The sequence below is a fragment of the Falco rusticolus genome, chromosome 13 (genome assembly GCF_015220075.1).
Source record: "Falco rusticolus isolate bFalRus1 chromosome 13, bFalRus1.pri, whole genome shotgun sequence".
NCBI lineage: Eukaryota > Metazoa > Chordata > Aves > Falconiformes > Falconidae > Falco > Falco rusticolus.
Window position 1 is genome coordinate 20337399 of NC_051199.1, and position 18131 is coordinate 20355529.

Here is an 18131-nt window from a genome sequence, read left to right on the forward strand (position 1 = left end):
ATTTCTAAACCCCTTGAGACTCAGTCACAGTGCCTCCTTGTGCATAGCTCAATTTTTCTTGTATTTGCATTCAATATCTATTCTCTTTAATGTAAAATGCTACCTAGGGAACCTGGGATAACTTTAATCTGGCTCTCACTGCAAAGAAAATAGCTAAAATAAGATATACTGTTTTCCATAGAGGTTTTTCTAAGAAAAGATCCTTATCTTAGATGCTTCTGTCTCTTTTCACCTGTTCCCATTGATATGCAGCCTGGTCTGCTGCTATTGAGCTATACTAAACCCTGTTGACCTAATCAGAAAAGTCTAGAAAATGGTGATGAAAATAGGGAAAGCATAGCTTGATTTCCATTTAAAATTAGTTTTGAGAGATAAGTAGTACTGAGAAGATCAAGAGAACAAATTCTCAGAGGGCAAGTTATAGCAGAGGCCTTCTGGGTATTTATGTTTTTCCCTTCCTCCCACGACAAAAGAATAAGAAACAACTTGGTGAAATGGAAAAGCATTAAACACAGATAGACAGATTGCTGTAATTGGTAATGTTTTGTTAACTTGTGGGACTTATTACCACAAGATAATAGCTCAGTTTGCTTTTTTTGTATTGCCTAAATTGCAGTGTAAACTGGGGAGAAGATTTCAGTGGAATGTACAGGGAGGTTGGAGAGGATCTGTGCAGAGCTCTTCCTGGTTATGCTCACAGAGCTTATTGTCCAATTTCAGCCAGTTCTGCTCCTTTAAGCCCCACTTAAAGATCCAATTCTGCTGTGCTAGTATGTTGTGTACAAATTGTGCTGCTTCCTTATCTGCGTCCTGCTGTGGATTAGCCTGCCCAGTGAGGTTTCAGAGCCATGGACTCTCCTCCTTCACCACCTGGATGTTATCTAGCAGAATTACTCATGCTGAAGTATAAAAGAATGATAACTAAAGCTTGTTTGTAGCAGCCCAGTCTCCTATATGAATACTTGGGCTATGCCAAATGTCTTGTTGCACAGATTTCTGATACCATTAGTTCATTCCATTTCTCAAGGGCAAGCAAAAAAGTCATCCAGGCTTTTACAACAGACAAGAATTATTGACCAAACACTTCCCCACCCCCCCACCCCCCTCTTTCTAAGCCAGGATGTGTCAGCAGCTCTGTTCTCCACAGAGACATCACTTTATTCATATGCAGAACCTTTTCCTGTGAGTCATTAAATTGGGCATTGCTGAATTCAGGCAATTTGTCTAAACTCTTGAGTCACCACCTTGATACAGTGTGCTGCTGTAGGGGCCTCTGAGGAGCCAGGGTCTACATGACTAAAGATCTGATTATGAAACGAGGATACTGTTAACTAGTAAGGTCATCCTCTGCTAGCATTGGGGAAAAGCTGAGGTGAGATGTAAAGAGGTAAAGGAATGGGATACTTTGTTCCATTTTTTCCTTTGCCACTAGACTCAAGAAGGGAGATCTGCCAGAGAAAGGATGAAATTGGGGGCAACTAACAATTTTTTAAGTCAAAACCACAATAAGATGGAAATTAAAGTGAGAACTTTGAAACTGAAGCCAATTTCTTTGTGTTACGCCAGCTGTAGGGGAAACAGAGGATTTGCAGTTGCCTGGAGTCTTTAACATAAGATTAAAGAGCTAAATGCTAGTTTAATCCAATTTCTGTGAACTTCTTGTGTGTTCAACAAGTCAAACACAATGAACCTAGCGGCCCCCCCTGGTCCTGCAGTGGAAGAATCTGGGAGGAAGATCTCTGGGTTAGAGGCACTTGGGTATGAGCCATTCCTTGTCATCGGTTGGGACCCATACCCATAGGTGTGAACACACAAACCTGTGGGGGCAGATGCTTGAGTGGTGCAAGTTATTTCAATGGAACTGGGGTGTGTTATAGCAGCTGAAGATCAGGGGGGTTTATTTTTTTTAAGTAAACTTCCATATGTACTGCAGATGCTTACCAGTAATGAAATCTGAAACTTCAGCATTAGTCTATTCATTATGCTGTATGCTGATGGGGTAATATTTGACTAGTACAAATATTGTTCTACTGAGAGTGGCACAATTAAGCCTTTTCAGCTTGGCAAAGACATTTTACAGATGCACACTGAAATTACCTTTACTAATCATGCAAATGAAAAATGTCTAAAACTTGTAAATCTAGTTTATGAAACTGGAAGTGCTGCCTGATGAGCTTTCCTTTGAGCATGTAGTGGACTGAGAGGAATTTCTTGGTGCCTCTTCTATGGTGAGTTCATTCCTCTCTCTATCTCGGGAACCCAGCATAAAGTTAGTGATCTACGTTCACTTGCAGGGTAGTGTTTAGTCTTCTAACTCCACAGCTGGATCTGCTACTTGTACAGCATCTCTACACAGAGGATTAAAATGACTTTTTCAGAGTGTAATCTGGTGCATTTATCAACTGCTTATGCTGATGTGACACTTGTCCATAACGCTTTGGAGCTTCTTCCACCTCTGCTGCTAGAGTGGATGAGTCTCCGCAGGCAGGTTGTGAATGCTGCCCGGAGAGGGCAGTGCACTACACTGACCTTGGCTGGGGAACTCTGCTGTGAGCTGGGGCTCCCACAGGAGATGAGCTGGGTCTCGGTGCGTAACGAGGCTGTTTAACTGTCCAAACAGAGGTGGAGGTGAATCTTCCACCCACAGCATCCCCACCTGAGAGCAAAACACATCTACAGTGTGAGACAGATTTTGATTGTAAATTGGTTATATGTGAAAGTTTATATCAGTACAGGCAGCAGAGAGTAACATTACACACTCACTACAGCTGGTAAATTCATGTGGTTAGCATGCAGTTTAAGAGAGGCTGGGGAAAGAAAATGCAATGTAAAAACATACTGTGCATCTTGCTGCTCTTGTAGTCCACCTTTATCCCCCTAGTAGTACCTGTCTGTAACCCTACAGGTGTCTTAAGGTTTCATACTTACCTCATACCTAGCATGGTGATGCTCTATTTTGATTTGGCATTTATCTGTAACTACATATAAAATTCTGTTAGTTTTCTCATGCTGTACTATAAACACTGTGATGGTTTGTGTTGGTTGGCTGATAGGGGAAGGATGGAAACACTGGTTGTGTGATCCTTAAGACGGATCCACTCCAATAGCCTGTCTGTATAGACAACTTTGGGCTCCTCATTTTACAGGCAGGGGGCAACTGAGGCTGGCTGGTGACCTGAATACCTCTCCCCATGCCTCAGTTTCCCTATCTATAAAATTAATTACCCTTGTCTTTTTTTGAGCCTGACTGATGGCAGGACATGGAGAAGAAGCACGATGTTACTGCTACATCATATCTAGTAGAGGACAGCTGCCCTGAGTGTACCCTAGGTAAAGAATGACTTGTATCTAAAGTTACTGAGCTACTAGGGTTTGTGGTATTAAAGGGACAATTTTATCAACAAACCTAATGCTGAAGTGGTGACCCAGTATTGCTTCAGACAGCTATAGGTGCCCTGTTACCAGTGGCATGCCAATGTGAAAGTACATGTGTACTCCTTTTGTGCACTGTGCAAACTTGTGTCCTGAAGAACAGATTATCTCCTGTTCAAGAGCTGTTGTTCTGTTTCCAACCAAATTCATAGGTCTTGTGCAGTCTTCTCCTTTGTCTTTAAATAACAGTACTATGCTTTGGCGTGTGGGTGTGCCTTTGGGATAGTACTCCAAGACAGCTATTCAGAGCAGTGCTGTTGGTTTCCCTTGGCCTTGAATACTCTACTATTTGAAGTTACTTTAATGAGAGCCTTTTCCATGCCTTTGTCTGAGCAAGTGAATCTGTTTTGTCTCTTGTTAGGATGTACCTCTGTGCTAAGCTGTGAACGCCTCCGAAGTGGCTAAGGGTCCAAGTGGAATGCTGCCTGGGAGGGAGCTGGGGAGGGTTAAATTCTGGGTATGATGTGTGTCAGAGGTCTCCACTGTGGTCTGCACTGAAGCAGTTACTAAGCAATTTGTGCAGTCCCCTCTGGGAGAGCGTCAGCTCTTTGGTGCACCGTTGGTTAGATCCAGGACTGCTTCCACAGAAGGCTGCCTTCCTCCATCCCTCCCCTCTGCCTCTTGCAAACTCATTACCACAGCTAGACTGCAGAGAAGCCAGCCTGTGACACATAGGAGGGCACATGCTTGTGAGTGTGTGTGGGTCTAAAGGGGAGGTGTCATGCCTTGCAGTGTGTTTCCGTTGCTTTTTGTAACGGGCATTTGAACTGAGATGGTGGAGACAGCTTGGAGAAGGCAGCTGGGGGGGTGGCTGGGGCTCCTCAGGCAGAGAGGTTGGCTGTGAGCAGTATTTGTCCTTTTACTGAGATATATATTCAGAGTGCTACTGGCAACAGTGATGGCTGCTATGGCTCATTGCCTCCAATGGCAGTAACCAGGGAAATATTTTTGAGCTAACTGGCCTCTGTTCAGGAGTGAGCAAGAAAACAGTCCTTCAGCTCTGGAGCAGAGTGGTCACTCAAAAATTACATGAATAGGCTCTGAAATGATTTTGCTGGATGCAATAGTTTGGAGCAGAGCCAGTGGCTATAATTTTTCGAAGATAATTGTTTCAGCTGTAAAACTACTGGCAAGCTCTGGGGAGGAAGGAACGAAGCCTGCCATACAGTCTGCCATGTCTCTTGATTAGCTTACTGTCAGGGTATTGTAGTGAATGTATTTTAGCCTTGCAGTTTGGCACATGCGGTTTTTGTTATTCATGATGGATTTTAAGATGACAATGTGGAAATGTGAAACCTTCTTTTGTTGCATTGTGTTCTCTGAGCAGGAATTTATGCTCTAGCAATCCAGCATTGTTGTGAAGCACAGATTTTTGGGAAGAAGATGAATTAACTTTTCTCTGGCAAAAATTAGAAACCATGAAGAAGTTTTTACTACTGAGGAACTAGGCAAAGGGGCTGTGCCATGGTGCTGTAAATCTGGATTAATATCTCGAAGGTGATGCTGAGATTAGACCTTGGCCTTTAATGCCTTTTTATTAGGGAAGCTTCTGTTTTATAGAAAGCAGGATATAACATCCCCCCTCTAATACTGCAGTGTATGCTCAGTGAAATCAAGCAATATCTGTCTAACAAAAAATGATTTGCTGAGTATAGTGTGTTTCTTTATCGCTTTAATTATAGATAGTTCATAATGTATAATGAAGATTTGTTAATAATTTCATATCTATATCTTATGATTTTACAGGAATATTATAAAAAGTCTAACAGGATGGAATATGAAGTCACCTAAACCAAACCCTGAGAGTAATGCTTTAAGAATTTTATATTGTTTTGTGCAATTTAGCTTTTATGGGGATTATTAATCAAGGATTCTCAGATGTGTGCATAAATGTATGGAACATTCTGACAATAAGTAGTTGTCAAAATCCATTGTGTGACTCTAGATATAAATTTGTACACACCAATATGTTTTTGTAGAACGTATAAACAGTCAATCAAAACACTGGCTTATTTTCACTTGTTCTACTTTACTTACGTAGGAGAGAGACTTTTTTCACCTGTCAATTTTAAGACACTTTCTTTAAAAACAAACCAAAAAACCCCCAGCCAAACAAGAACATCAAAAGACTGGTTTTCAAGAAGTGGTTAAATGGAAAAAGTGGCAATATGTGTTTGTTCACTCAAGGAAGTCTATACCAAAATCTTTTGAAGCTGGATTAGAAAGTTGAAATAAACCGTAGCGGGTGCATGTTAGCAGTACCAGCACTGCATATAAAAGCGCAGGGACCCATCCTGCCTGGGTTGGTAACAGCCTGCTTGCCAATTTGACACAGAAGTGGATAATTGAGTTTTAAGCTATAAATAGGCCTGATTGAGAAATGTCAACTTTGCTACTTCCGACTCAGAATTCCCTGGACTCAGATTTTAATTCTGTATCTGAACTTCCTGGCCATCTACTATCATTTTAGATTTAGATGAATACATAGTTAAAACGTTTAACAAACAGTACTCCAAGCATATGTACATGTCCTCCAGTTTCTGTGCAGCTGCACATAAACTTAACTTTGCCTTACACACATGCCTGAGGGGTCTGCTGAATTAGCAAGCACCTGAATGCCTGGATGTAAAGCCTGGGTGAAGTTCAGGTTTGGATTAAAAAAACCTGTGGTTCACTTGCACTTCCACTGTGAAGGAGCATGCTGGACTCTCTGACTTGAAAGCCACTGCAAGCAAGTCCTTGAAAAGTCCTTGCAGATTGCTAATGGCTGGTGTGATCTTGAGTGTAAGCTAGAAGAAATGTCTCTTTATGCAGTGGCAACGTTGACCCGCAAATATCTGGGAATTACTCTCCCGTGTCTCTGCTGCCTCGATGCCTGCCTGTCTGTGTAGTCCCTGCCTTGTTACTTGGTCAGTATTCAAACATCTCCTTTGGAGGTCGCCGCTGAGCCTCTCTTGAATTGTTCGTTGAGTAAACTTCAAGCACAGGTGTATGTTAATGGGTTTACATCTTTAGAGTGGTAAGATTTTCCAGTTACCGAAGTGGCCCAATATACCTACCCAAGAAATTGAAAGTGAGGGGATTTCCAGTTGGGAAGACGTGATTTCAGTTGTTTGATATAAACAGCTTTCCCTTCACCCCCGTCCAAATCAGCCACAGTAGGTTCCTAATGGATGCTATGCCTACCTATAACAACTTTTAAATTAAGTCAGTAACTGCTGCTGGAGCATGGGAGAACACAACCACTAAACAGGTCTTTTCAATCTGTGACTTCTCCACTCCTGTATTTTATGTTAAACGTTAACATCAAATGTAGTGAATGAGATGAACTGAAAAATGCAGTGATCCAAAGTAATTTGAGCAATCATTGCTGAAAGACTTAAAATTGGAATAAATGTTTCATGTCCCTGCAGAGCAAAGCTCAGGTAAAGCTGTACATCCTTCATTAGGCTGCACAGAATGCTTTGGAAATACTGATTGCAACTTAGCATAACAAAAGGAGAAAACTTCAGATCTTCTGTGCAGTAGAAGATCACATCAGGCAGTAGGTCAACTTCTGCCCAGGTAGACACTGAGGATCACAGGTTTTTGAGGTTTTCAGAGCAAGGTGTGCATTTCTAACCTTTCTTTCTTTCATGGGCATTGTTTGGGAAAGCTTGCAAGGCAATTCCATCCACACCATGGTCCCTTCTCAAGGGATCAGAGCATATTGACATTGCATCACTCAAGACAGTCAAAGTCTTGCTCCTAACCTTGCTTGTCCAGATTTCTACCACATTAGTGTACACCACGTTTTTTCCTGGCTTAGTTTTCAGTTGACTCAACATGGTTTAGCAAAAAAAGATAAGTGGTGGGAATGTGCAGAAGAGTAAAGAGAAAGGAGGGGATTTATTTCCTTTCTGTTTATTGCTGGATTTTTAGTTCCTCTTAATGCAAACAGTCTGTAGTACAGCCAGCTTGTATCAGTGACTGATCTTTCTGTTGCTCTGTCTGGGCTGAAAGAATAAACAAAACTGTTCAAAAAGTAAACAAAGGGCACAAATGGTGAGAAAGGAAATAAACAGTTTTTTTTTAAAAAACCAAACAACCAAAAATAAGAGCTTTTTTCTCTGACTTAATAACTCTGAAGTTCTTTTTGGCCTTCAGGAGGGGAAATGTTTTTCTTAAGCATTGGTATTGGGAGTTCTGATGGGACAGAATATTTTCAAATCCTTTAGCCTGCCTAAAACTTATCAGTGAAGACATGCAATTTTGTCTCTTTAGTGTGTTTAGTTCTTGAAATGTAGCTTAGCTCTGCTAGACTCTTAACTAACTATTGTCGTTCATGGCAAGCTGACACAGGATAATGTTTTAATTGTAGATACTCTGCAACTTTCAAACTCTGGATTTGTGTGTTGCCTTTTGTTATTTTTTTTAAGAATAAGAACACAATACATTTGGTGTCCTTTCATGCTCTTAAAAGGAAATCTCTGGCGTTATGCTTAACCTATCTGACTTTTCCATCACACCAGCAATCTGATTTTCTGCTAAATCCACATTTTTTATTTGAATGCAGTGAGGGTAGTTTTTGACTGAGCTTGCACACAGTAGAAGTAGGCCAATATACTCTGAGATTTTAGTGGAGATTTATTTTCAGTTCCAGCTGTTGTCTTTTCCTGTAAATTAAGTACTAGGCTGCCATTAAGAAGATAGGAACTTTGCTCTGGAAATTTGTAACCCAAGTTTAGTGACTTCAGAGCGGGGATTAAAGCAACCCCCTCCTCTTGTCAACAGAAGGTCAGGCAGTTGTAGCATTCAGTCACCAAAAAACCAAAGAACCCCCAGTGTCCTGTCACGGCTGGCTGCCTTTGGTTGTCTCTCATGGAGCAGCAGGCACTGCTGGGTCAATCTGCTTGGCCCAGTCCAATCTTTTGCTCCAGTAGGTCATGTTTCCAGCACTGTTGGAAACTATTAATTGCCATGAGCATGTATACTAGTTTCAATCTGCTCAGAGAAGAGACAAAGAAACATGATTATATTCATTGTTTTTTATTAGCTGTGGTTGGTGTAGCTTGGAAGGCAGCGCCCTGTGGGCTGTGCTCCAGACCTGCTGCAGGAACACGTGCAGCTCTGGTGAGAAGTAAAATAGGTAAGTGTGTGTGGGGAAGCCCAAGCATGTTTCATTTGAGGGAGGAATTATGAAGCGTTAACTGAACGGCTTTCCCCTTTCCCTTATAGATTAGACAGCACAGTTGCAGCTACATTCCCTACAGGTCTGGAAGGGAGGAGAAGTTGTCAGACAGATGGCTGTAGTAATTGCTTTTCTTTTTCTCCCCCTTGATAGAAAACCTTGGGAAGCAAAACTGTAAGGCCTAATTCTTCTGCGGCAAATCTGGTCTCTGCTAGGAATTGAATTTGTGCCAGTTTAAGAGGAGAACCAGGAGTAGATTAACTGACTTATTTTATTTGTTTTGGTTTTCTGGTGGATTTCTTTTCTCTAGTATCACATCCTTATTCACATTTTAATTGTCCTGGCAAATTCAGTTAGCCAAAGTAATGAAGAACTGCATGGTATGTCCGGAGATTCAACTTTGGTGACCCATGTAGAGGACTGGCATTTTTTCACATCATACTGATTGATCAATAAATCTTTTTTCTTTTTTGAGAAGCTGTGTGTAACTGCCCCTTCAATTAAAAATAGTTAAAACTGTTAAGACCACAAGAATAATAGCACAGAAGCTAGGAAATGCCTGGTGTATGTTTTGATATGATCTTTAGTTGCATGGCTATGCAGACTTTTTATCAGAGGACAGGACTGCTCTGAAGTGACCAGGTGTTGTCCAGTCTCTTCTGCAGAACTGGCACGGTGCAATGAAACAAGACAGTTGTTGTCAAGCTCCTGCTGCTTGTCAGCTTCCTAAAACTTTCCCATTGATTTTTGGGTCCCTGTGTAGTGAATTAAAACATGTCTATCATCAATAAGTTTTTCTGAGGTAGTCTACGAGCATGCAGCTGTTAGGTCAATGTCAGCTTAAAGCAGGGTTTTCTCAGCTGTGCTGTCTGTCCCACAGGAAAAAGGGATGTTGCTTCTGCCCAAGAGGCTGGACGCCACTTCCTGCAGACTTGTGGCTTGCCGTACAAAGACCAGGAAGGCTACAGAGCCTCCTGGGGTAAAGCTGATGGAAGATATGGGTGGATTAATGTTCACTAATGCTAGGCAAAATGTCATAGCTTTAGGACAGGGGTCCTCAAACTTCTTAACCAGGGGGCCGGCACGGATGAAGTGGCAGGCAGCCATCTGCGGCTGCTTGTTCCCCCCCCCCCCCCCCCCCCCCCCCCCCAGCAGTCTGTAAATACTGGGGGCCGGATTGAGGACCCTGGGGGGCTGTATCCAGCCTGTAGGCCATAGTTTGAGGACCCCTGCTTTAAGACAAACCCAGACCTGTGTCTTTCACTAAGAACTTTTTTCAAGCTTTATTTTTAGTCAAAGATTAAAAACTTCCTTCATCATCCCCAAGCAATCATGTTTCCAAGGACAGGAGCTTATATTGCAAGCTCTGTGCTGTGATGGTGTTACAAATTCATCGATATTGGAGAGTAACTACCTTTTACGCACTGTCCTAGAGGAATATGCAAGAGTACAAATGTGACCTTCTGTGCTGTTGGCTTCAGCTGCTGACATTTCTTAGCCATGTGATTTGCCATTTGGGCTCATGAAGTATCTTCCCTCTTCTCCTTCTCCTGCTTGTTTCTTCTGCTACAATTTCTTTTCCCAGCATGTCAGTGTGTGAGCTATACTCACTTAAATGTGTGATTCCTAGTCACCAGATGTATCTTATACCCCCCTTCTCATCATCTGAATGTTTCCTGCTGAGTGTGGGCTTTACAGAAAATCTCATGTGCCTTGTCTTGCCCAGGCAGGGGATTTGATGAGAACTAACTGGCACTCTGCAGTTCTTGTTTCTATTACTTTATCTTATCTTTACACCACAAAACTCTTTTGGTAGAAAAAGAATATTTAGAAACCAATAACTATTTTTTAGGGCAAACTAATAAAGCAGCTATACGAAGGTGTGGGGGAGAATTTCGCTTTTGCTCAAGACTAGTTGATATTGATGATGCCTTCATATTGGCAAACATCAAAAGCAAGCTATTATACTGCCAGATTTGTTACCCTGGAGGGATGAGCAAGTCTCTGAGAGGCTAGAGATGGTGGCACATTTTCTATTTCATTTTCCATTTCTGTTGAGCCTCCTTATGATTGTCTCATCCATTGTGGAAAACTTTCCTGCATTTTTGCAACTGTTTGGCATAAGCTCAGTCCTGGTCACCAAAACCTGGGTGCACCTGTCTGCACAGGTGTCACAGTATCTTTACATCTTCTGGATGCGGAAATCAACAGTGTAATCTTCAATGGATGCTGCAAGATTTCTCAGTTCTGAGAATCTAAGCTCTGTTTTATTACTTTTTTGATATCCCCCCCCCCCCCCCCTTCTGGGTTGGTTGGGGTTTTTTTTTCCTGTTTTTTGATTCTGCTATAGCCACCTCTAAACATCCATTTTTCTCTCTTCTGCCTCCGTCTTGCTGCCATCCTGTTTGAAAAGGGCAGATCTATTAATATTATGGTGATTCAGAAACACTTCAAGTAGAGTCTGAATGATGACAGAAGTCTTTAACCAGAAATTTGGAGAGACTTGTCATATCTGTTGAGAATTATATTCGTAGATTACAGGACCTTTTTCTCGCTGGTTCCTTGGGTGTAGTATTTATCTGACTGTAAACAGGGCTATTAACGTGCTGTTCTTGAGCAGCTGGCAGAGAAATCAGGCTTATGGTGTTCTCTGCTTTCTAATAAATAACCCTGTATATTCAACATTATTTATTTTGCCTTTTTATACTCTGTAGTTTCCCCCACAGATCCTATTCTGGGCATGCATGGGGAAACCGCAAAGTTAAAAAGGAAAAACTTAATGGGTTACTGTTTTTTAGTTTCCTTTGGGAACATACACCTACCTCTATCTCACCAAAACCTGGAGTGCCACGTGGCTGTTGGCTGGGATCTCTGTGCTGCCACCATATAGATCATGAATTGGCATGAAACTCACTTCAGGTGTGCTAGAGGAAGAGGTAAACACAGCAGCTCAGGGTGGCAGGCTGTAAACTGGTTTGTGGGTCCTCTGACTTCCCTGCTTTGTCTGTGACAGATGCGTGGAACAGGTGATGCTGTGCCAGTTCACATGACAATGGTTTTGCGCATAGGAAGGACAAGGGTATAAAACAGACTCTGGGAATCCTGATGTGTAAGGATTAAGGATTTATGGATGTTTGATATGAAGACAAGAAAAAGCTGTGGGAGGAGAGGTGAGATTACTGCAGCATGGTACTTGGCTGCCTTGAATAATGTCAGCTAGGGTCAGTAGGATACCTGCCGGGAGATCAGGAGGCTGTTCAGTCCTTCAGTCTCTTAAATGACCATGTGCCCTATTGGAAGCAAAGCTCAGCAAACAGAATTGCTGGTTATATTTGTAAAGGCACAGAATGGAAATCGGTTCTCTGTCCCTAGCTGTTCTGTGGTCTTTCCTTTGAGAAACTGAGCATAACTTGCTGAATATAAGGTACTGAGTTTAGCTTTACTATATATGTCAATGGATTTCCACAGACCATAACACTGAATTATCTCAGGTCTAAGGTGTCTGCAGACAGACTCAAGGCATGTTACTGTTCTAGCCTTTCTGTTGCTCTGTCTAAAAATTCACAGGTTTTGCCCTATTTGAAAATCAATTGCAAATGAGTGCCCTGCTTGTGAAAAGGTCCTAATGGCTGTTCCAGTACTGGAGAATGGCTTTCCTTCAATGCCTCTAGAAAAAATATAGCACAGAGAAGACCATATGCTGCTCGAGCGGAAGAGACCAGCCCTGTTCTGGCCTGGTGCATCACTGGTTCCTTTGGCCTGTTTGTTATAGAAACCTTGTGAAATATAGTCATGATGGTGATGTTGAGAGAAAGGACATGGGTCTATTTTTCCCCAAGTAGATTTCAGAACAATGTCAGTAATATCTGGAAGATCATCTGCCAGTGGCACGCTGTGTAGTACAGGGCAATTCTACAGGTAGATGTGTATTGCTTTTGGCAGTGGCGATCCAGGCTGGAGGAAAGAGGATGTGGTGAGGTGGTCCAGACAACCACTGCACTGTGGCTGCCATGAAGTAGTGCAATCCATTAGAGCACAAGGTTAAGTTGCCCTGATGTCATGGCAGAGATGAGGCAAATCCCACTCTTAATTCCTGCTCTGTGAAGTCTGGAGAGAAAAGCAAGCACAGAGCTGGTGTCAGAATGTATTTGTACCTGGCAGAATGACCAGGCTCCCTTATATTACAAGCTACCTCAATCAGCTGAGGGCAGCAGGGCTTTGCAAGGGTTCTTGTCATCCTAAGCAAAGGCAAAGTCTCTTGGTTTTGACAGGGTCATCTCTGGAGGTTGTCATGAGTCTGCATAAGATGCTGTGCGAAGATGTGTTGGGGTGTATTTTTCATTGTTGCATTTCTTGTGCCTTGAGTGGGGAGAAAATATGGTGCTTTTCCTGCAGAGGCTGTATCTACCTTCTGATGTGTTTGTGATCTCTGCTGCTGTTGTAGTTTAACCCCAGCTGGCAACCAAGCACCACACAGCTGCTTGCTCACTCCCTGCCACCTGGAGGGGTGGGGAGGAGAATCAGAAAGGAATGTAAAACTCAAGGGTTGAAATAAGAACAACTTAATAATTTAAACAGAATAAAAAGCTAAGAACAACAACAATAATAATAATTACAGTTACAATGGAAAGGTGGGGGAAAGGATAAAGTCCAAAGGAAAAGGGAGAAAGGAAAACAAGTGATGCACAGTACAACTGCTCACCACCCGCTGACCGATGCCCAGCCAGTCCCCGAGCAACAATCCTCCCTGCCCCAGCTAACCCCCCAAGTTTCTATACCAAGCATGATGTCCCATGGTATGGAATATCTCTTTAGCTGGTTCAGGTCAGCTGACCTGGCTCTGTCCCCTCCCAGCCTCTTGTGCCCCTCCGGCCCTCTGGCTGTTGGGGTCCAAGAAACCGAAAAGTCCTTGACTTAGAATTAACATTACCCAGCAACAACTGGAAACATCAGTGTGTTACCAGCACTGTTCTCACATCAGAGCCAAAACACAGCACTGTACTAGCTACTAGGAAGAAAGTTAACTCTATCCCAGCCGAAACCAGGACAATTGTGTATTCGGGTTTTGACAGAGAATAAACCACAAATATAAGTTGTTCCACTATGCTTTTTGGAACAAATTGTTCTCTTCCCTACTTGTAGCCCCTGCCAGTTCAGGAGATTTTGAGTCTTGATGGTCTTCTGTTATATATGTGCTGTACCTGACATAGACCCAGACCTTTGACAACTCTTGGGCTCCATTCAGGTGATGAGAAAGGTAGTATAAAATACACTTTGGTGACTAGGAATCACACATTCAAATAAGTAAGTATAGCTCACACACTGATGTGCTGGACTCTCGGGCTATAACTGTGTGGCTCAGTCCTCTACAGACACCCAGCTTGGTTACCTGGAGTATATCTCTTCTCAGAATAAAAATAAACTAGTCTGTGTCCAAGCTAAATGGAGGCCAAAAAGTGGTGGTGGTGTTCTGTACCTGTACAGTGGCTAAAGGCCTACTTACAGTAGGTGCTATTGTAACATAAACCTTTATCCTGCCAGTTGAGACAGCAGATAAGCAGATATTCCCCAGTAAATGTTGCTGGTCTAGACTGGGGTGAAGAGTGGGGAGAACAGCTGGGTGCACCTATTACAGAAAGATCAGGTTAGCTCAATGCAAGGTTGTAGTTGCTGGTCACTGAATAGATCACACAAAATTGTGGTGTTTTTTCCCCAGCTGCTTGCTAACTTGTGTGTGTGGGTTTGGGTTTTTTTTAACTTTTCAGTGTTTACTTCAGAAGAACAGGCTTTGTTTTCGTGAGAATAAAGCCTCACAGCCCCTTATTTCCTCCTTTTACTATGTATTTGCTTGTAGCGGAAAAAGCACCAGCAAAGGAAACTGTTCTGGATTGGTTAGTTACATAAAGTCCTCGAGCAGAGACCAGGGAGTTCAGGGTGGAACGTGGCACTCTATCTGAAATAGATGTTACTGTTTAAAAGACTGAAAAGCTGCTTTATGTGGGAGGCCAAATGCAGTGGCTTAATGTGAAACACGAAGTAGTAAGGAGCAGGCTGTCAGCTTGAGCAAACCTGTGACAAACGCTGGCAAATCTACTGGAGCTGCTTTACGAAAACCTATCTCTAAAATCACAAGGCAATAGATAAAGTGAGTAGGCTGAAGATGAGACTGTAAGTATCATAAACTTTTCCATGATAGTCATATAACATCTGAACCAATAGTCAAGTGTGGCTCTTTTCCTTTGAGTGTTGTCTTTTTTTCTGGATTCTTAAAGGATGGGAAAATTGTCATTAAGGCTTTATTAACTCATTTAAGATTTCTGTTTTCACTTGCACAGATGAAATCATGCAGCAGGAGATACGGCCGCTGGTTGCAGTGGATATAATAGAGCAGCTCCACAGGCAATTTGCTATCTTGTCAGGTAAGAAGTTGCTGGTAATCATGCTCCAGGATTCTCTTTGAAACATATTGGAAACTATCATGCTGTCACCCTTCAGCTGTGTACAGCAGTTGCAGTCGTATTTTTATATTGCTAATGAAAAGTGCTGTTACATTCAGACACTCACAGTGCATGGAACTGATAAATGCCAACTTGCTGTGCTTATTTGTCTTAAGGTGAGCTCGTTTTCCATGCTGTCCACAGTGGGGTGGGGGGAACAGATTTAGAGGGTAAGAAATTAAACAGAACTTTGTGTACATATCCTTGCACAATGACCAGGCCTTCTGTTTGTGGGAAAAGATTTTTGGTCTATCAGGGAGCTATTTATGGCCTTCCCCCTCTGCCTTTGTTTTAAAAATAATTCATTTCTGAAGTACAAGGTTCTAATCTTTTAAAGATTTGGTTACTACATACTCCTTTTTTTGCCTGAAGTTTGCAGTCACACAAAGTGATGCAGCTCCTGCCCTGAATAAATAGCTGATATTGAAATATTTGCCAAAGTATTTAATATATTTATTTTGGATACTGTAGAAAAGAAATCCTTATCTGGGTCCTAAAATGGCCTCTGCTGTTGACTGTATGGCCTCTGGCAACACTTTTTGTCTCTGTTTCTGCCTGATCTGTAGGTAAGGGAATTAAGAATTTGCTTTCTTTCTTCTGCATAGACACACAGTGAAGTGTCATGAGTTTGCACAAAATACTGAGATGGTCATAATAAGGTACTCTTGGACAGCCTGTCCTTCTCTGCTTGGTGGAGAGGAGCACTGGGTACACGCTGCAGTGAGTACAAGGACCCAGCTCTGTAAATGATCAACTCAGCAGGCCCAATCCTTATTGCATCCTCACATTAAGTACACTCCAAGCTCCCAAATGAAATACAAATCTTAAGTTACTGAGAGTTCTTTATGGGGCTCTAAGTATTAAAACTTGATTTTTCAAGTTTCTAGGTAGCATCTTGTGGCAGTTTCATAAGCTCAATAACTAACTGTTCTGCATTCGTCAGAGTGTGTTGACTGAGCAGAGGTGGAACAGCTGCCTTCTCATCTACAGTAATGGATCTCAGGGTCACATCTTCCTAGAATTCCTGATAAACGTAAACCTCCGTGCAAAACAGTCTCAGCAGCTGCATAGTATTGCTCAAACCTTTTGTATCCCATCATTGTGCTCAGTGCAGGGTAACTAGGAAATGCTACTGTAGCATCTATCCCAAGACCCTTTTGAGGGGTAATGTTGCAGTATTCTCGTTTGGCTGTCCAGGTACTCACCTGCATACCATGTGCTTAGTGTAGCTCTGCCATGCCGAACTGAAGAGGATGGTGAGTAACTTGGTATTACTGTTAAGTGATTCACACCTGACTGCCAGAGATTTCAATGCACAGATGCCACAACAAGGTCTCAGAAGCATTAGGTAGTCAGGTGAAGATGGGCACCCCTTTCCTTTAAGGTGCTAGCTGCTTAACAGCAAAAATTAATGACTGATGGGTGGGAGCTGACAAGTTCTTAATCAGGGGGCTGTTGTCAAGTTTGAAACCAATCCTCACTTAAAGAGCTGCTTCAGGAATGCTACTCGCATCCATTTTATGAGTGCTAAACTGACTAAAATAGTCTAAATACAAGGAAGGGAACAGGGAATCTAATCACTGTTCAGTTCCTTCTGGGTCTTGATGTTAACTTCAGTCATATCACCACTGGGATGCTTGTCTGCTCCTTGTAAGCAAGAAAATACTTATCAGCTGGTCTTTAGAATGATCTGCTTGCTTTTTCTGCTTACCAGGCATGCAGAGCTGCTGAAACCAATTTTGTTTTCAAGGCTTTTGACTGGTACACAAATGCCTGAAACAACCTATGTTGGTGTAAAGAAAATCATGCATGGTGACATTTCAGTGTCTTGTGTGCAATGCCTATCCAGTAAAAAAATGGAGGACTGCTCTTCTTTTAACTATTGTTACCTTGCAACATTTGAGACCATTAATAAAAGCTATACATGGCATGTCATGAGCAACTTGTGGGAAGTGGTTTTGCTGAACAGGAAGAAAAACCCATTTTGAGTTCCAGCTAGAATATTAAACATGGCACAGAAGTGTCAAGGGTAAATATAAAAACATTTTCATATTTCTTTATGAACTCATCTTTTCAGCAGTGCCTGTATTCTCACCTGCGGTTTTAGCAAATTCAACCCTTCGCATTTGATCAAATTCTTTTATTCTTGGAAATGATCAGAAAGATGTTTTAATAAGACTATTTAATTCTAAGGTGCTTAAAGAATTTGAAAATAATTCTTCATAGAAAGCAGGGCTGAGGAGCTTGTTTGTTAGGGGTTGGCAAATAACTGGTTCATTGGCATACAACTACTAATAACAAATACTAAAAGTGAGTGAAAACGAGTCTTTCATGTCCCCATCTACAGAAATAACAAATCCCATTTGAAGAATTTTCAGGCTTATCTAAAATCTCCTCAGCAGAGTCCAGAAATAGTATCCTAACAAGAAATAAGGCAGTATAGTTCATAGTTTCTACATTGTTTTCAGTTTGAAGTTTACAGCTGCATTTGGAAATCTGGGTGCCTCCAGTCCAAAATCCCTGTGGCAGCCCTTGAAGATGATCATAAATGTAAAATCATCTACTCGGATGTCTCTTTAGCCCAATATCTTAGTCTGTTGGTGACAGCTGGTGGGTAATAGGTAAAATATAACATTAGGAATATTCCTTACTGTCCCTTTATTGTCTCCTGCAAATGGAGGTTTAGGTACAAAGGTACAAGCCAGAAATTACTATACTTTTCAAACATGTGTTTCTCTAAAAAAGCGTGACTTTCTCTTTCCTCTAATGAAAGATTGGGTGTGGGGTTTTTTCATCCAATGAAAACAGATCTGGGCACTCTCCTGCCTCATTTCACTTTATTAAAGTAATTCACACATAAATGACCTCATTTGATTTTGATTTTTATTTTCTAGGCAGCTCTGCAGCTTTTCCTTAAAGCATGCTGCTTTTCATTAGGCACACTCACCACAAATATTTTGGTGCTTCAGTGCTTGCCTACATGGAGACTGAAAATCTGATACCTAGCCTATTTCCTGTTTTTTCCATGCTGA

General features: G+C 41.9%; 1 protein-coding gene across 7 annotated transcripts in view; it reads left to right on the forward strand.

The window, feature by feature from the left end:
• MCF2L2 (MCF.2 cell line derived transforming sequence-like 2) overlaps nt 1–18131 on the forward strand; it is a 181150-nt gene that overhangs the window by 26334 nt on the left and 136685 nt on the right. For all 7 annotated transcript variants that reach the window (XM_037406989.1, XM_037406987.1, XM_037406988.1 and 4 more), the window contains exon 2: nt 14938–15021. In XM_037406989.1, the coding sequence (XP_037262886.1) occupies nt 14938–15021 (84 nt within the window). The remainder of the gene's footprint in view (nt 1–14937; nt 15022–18131) is intronic.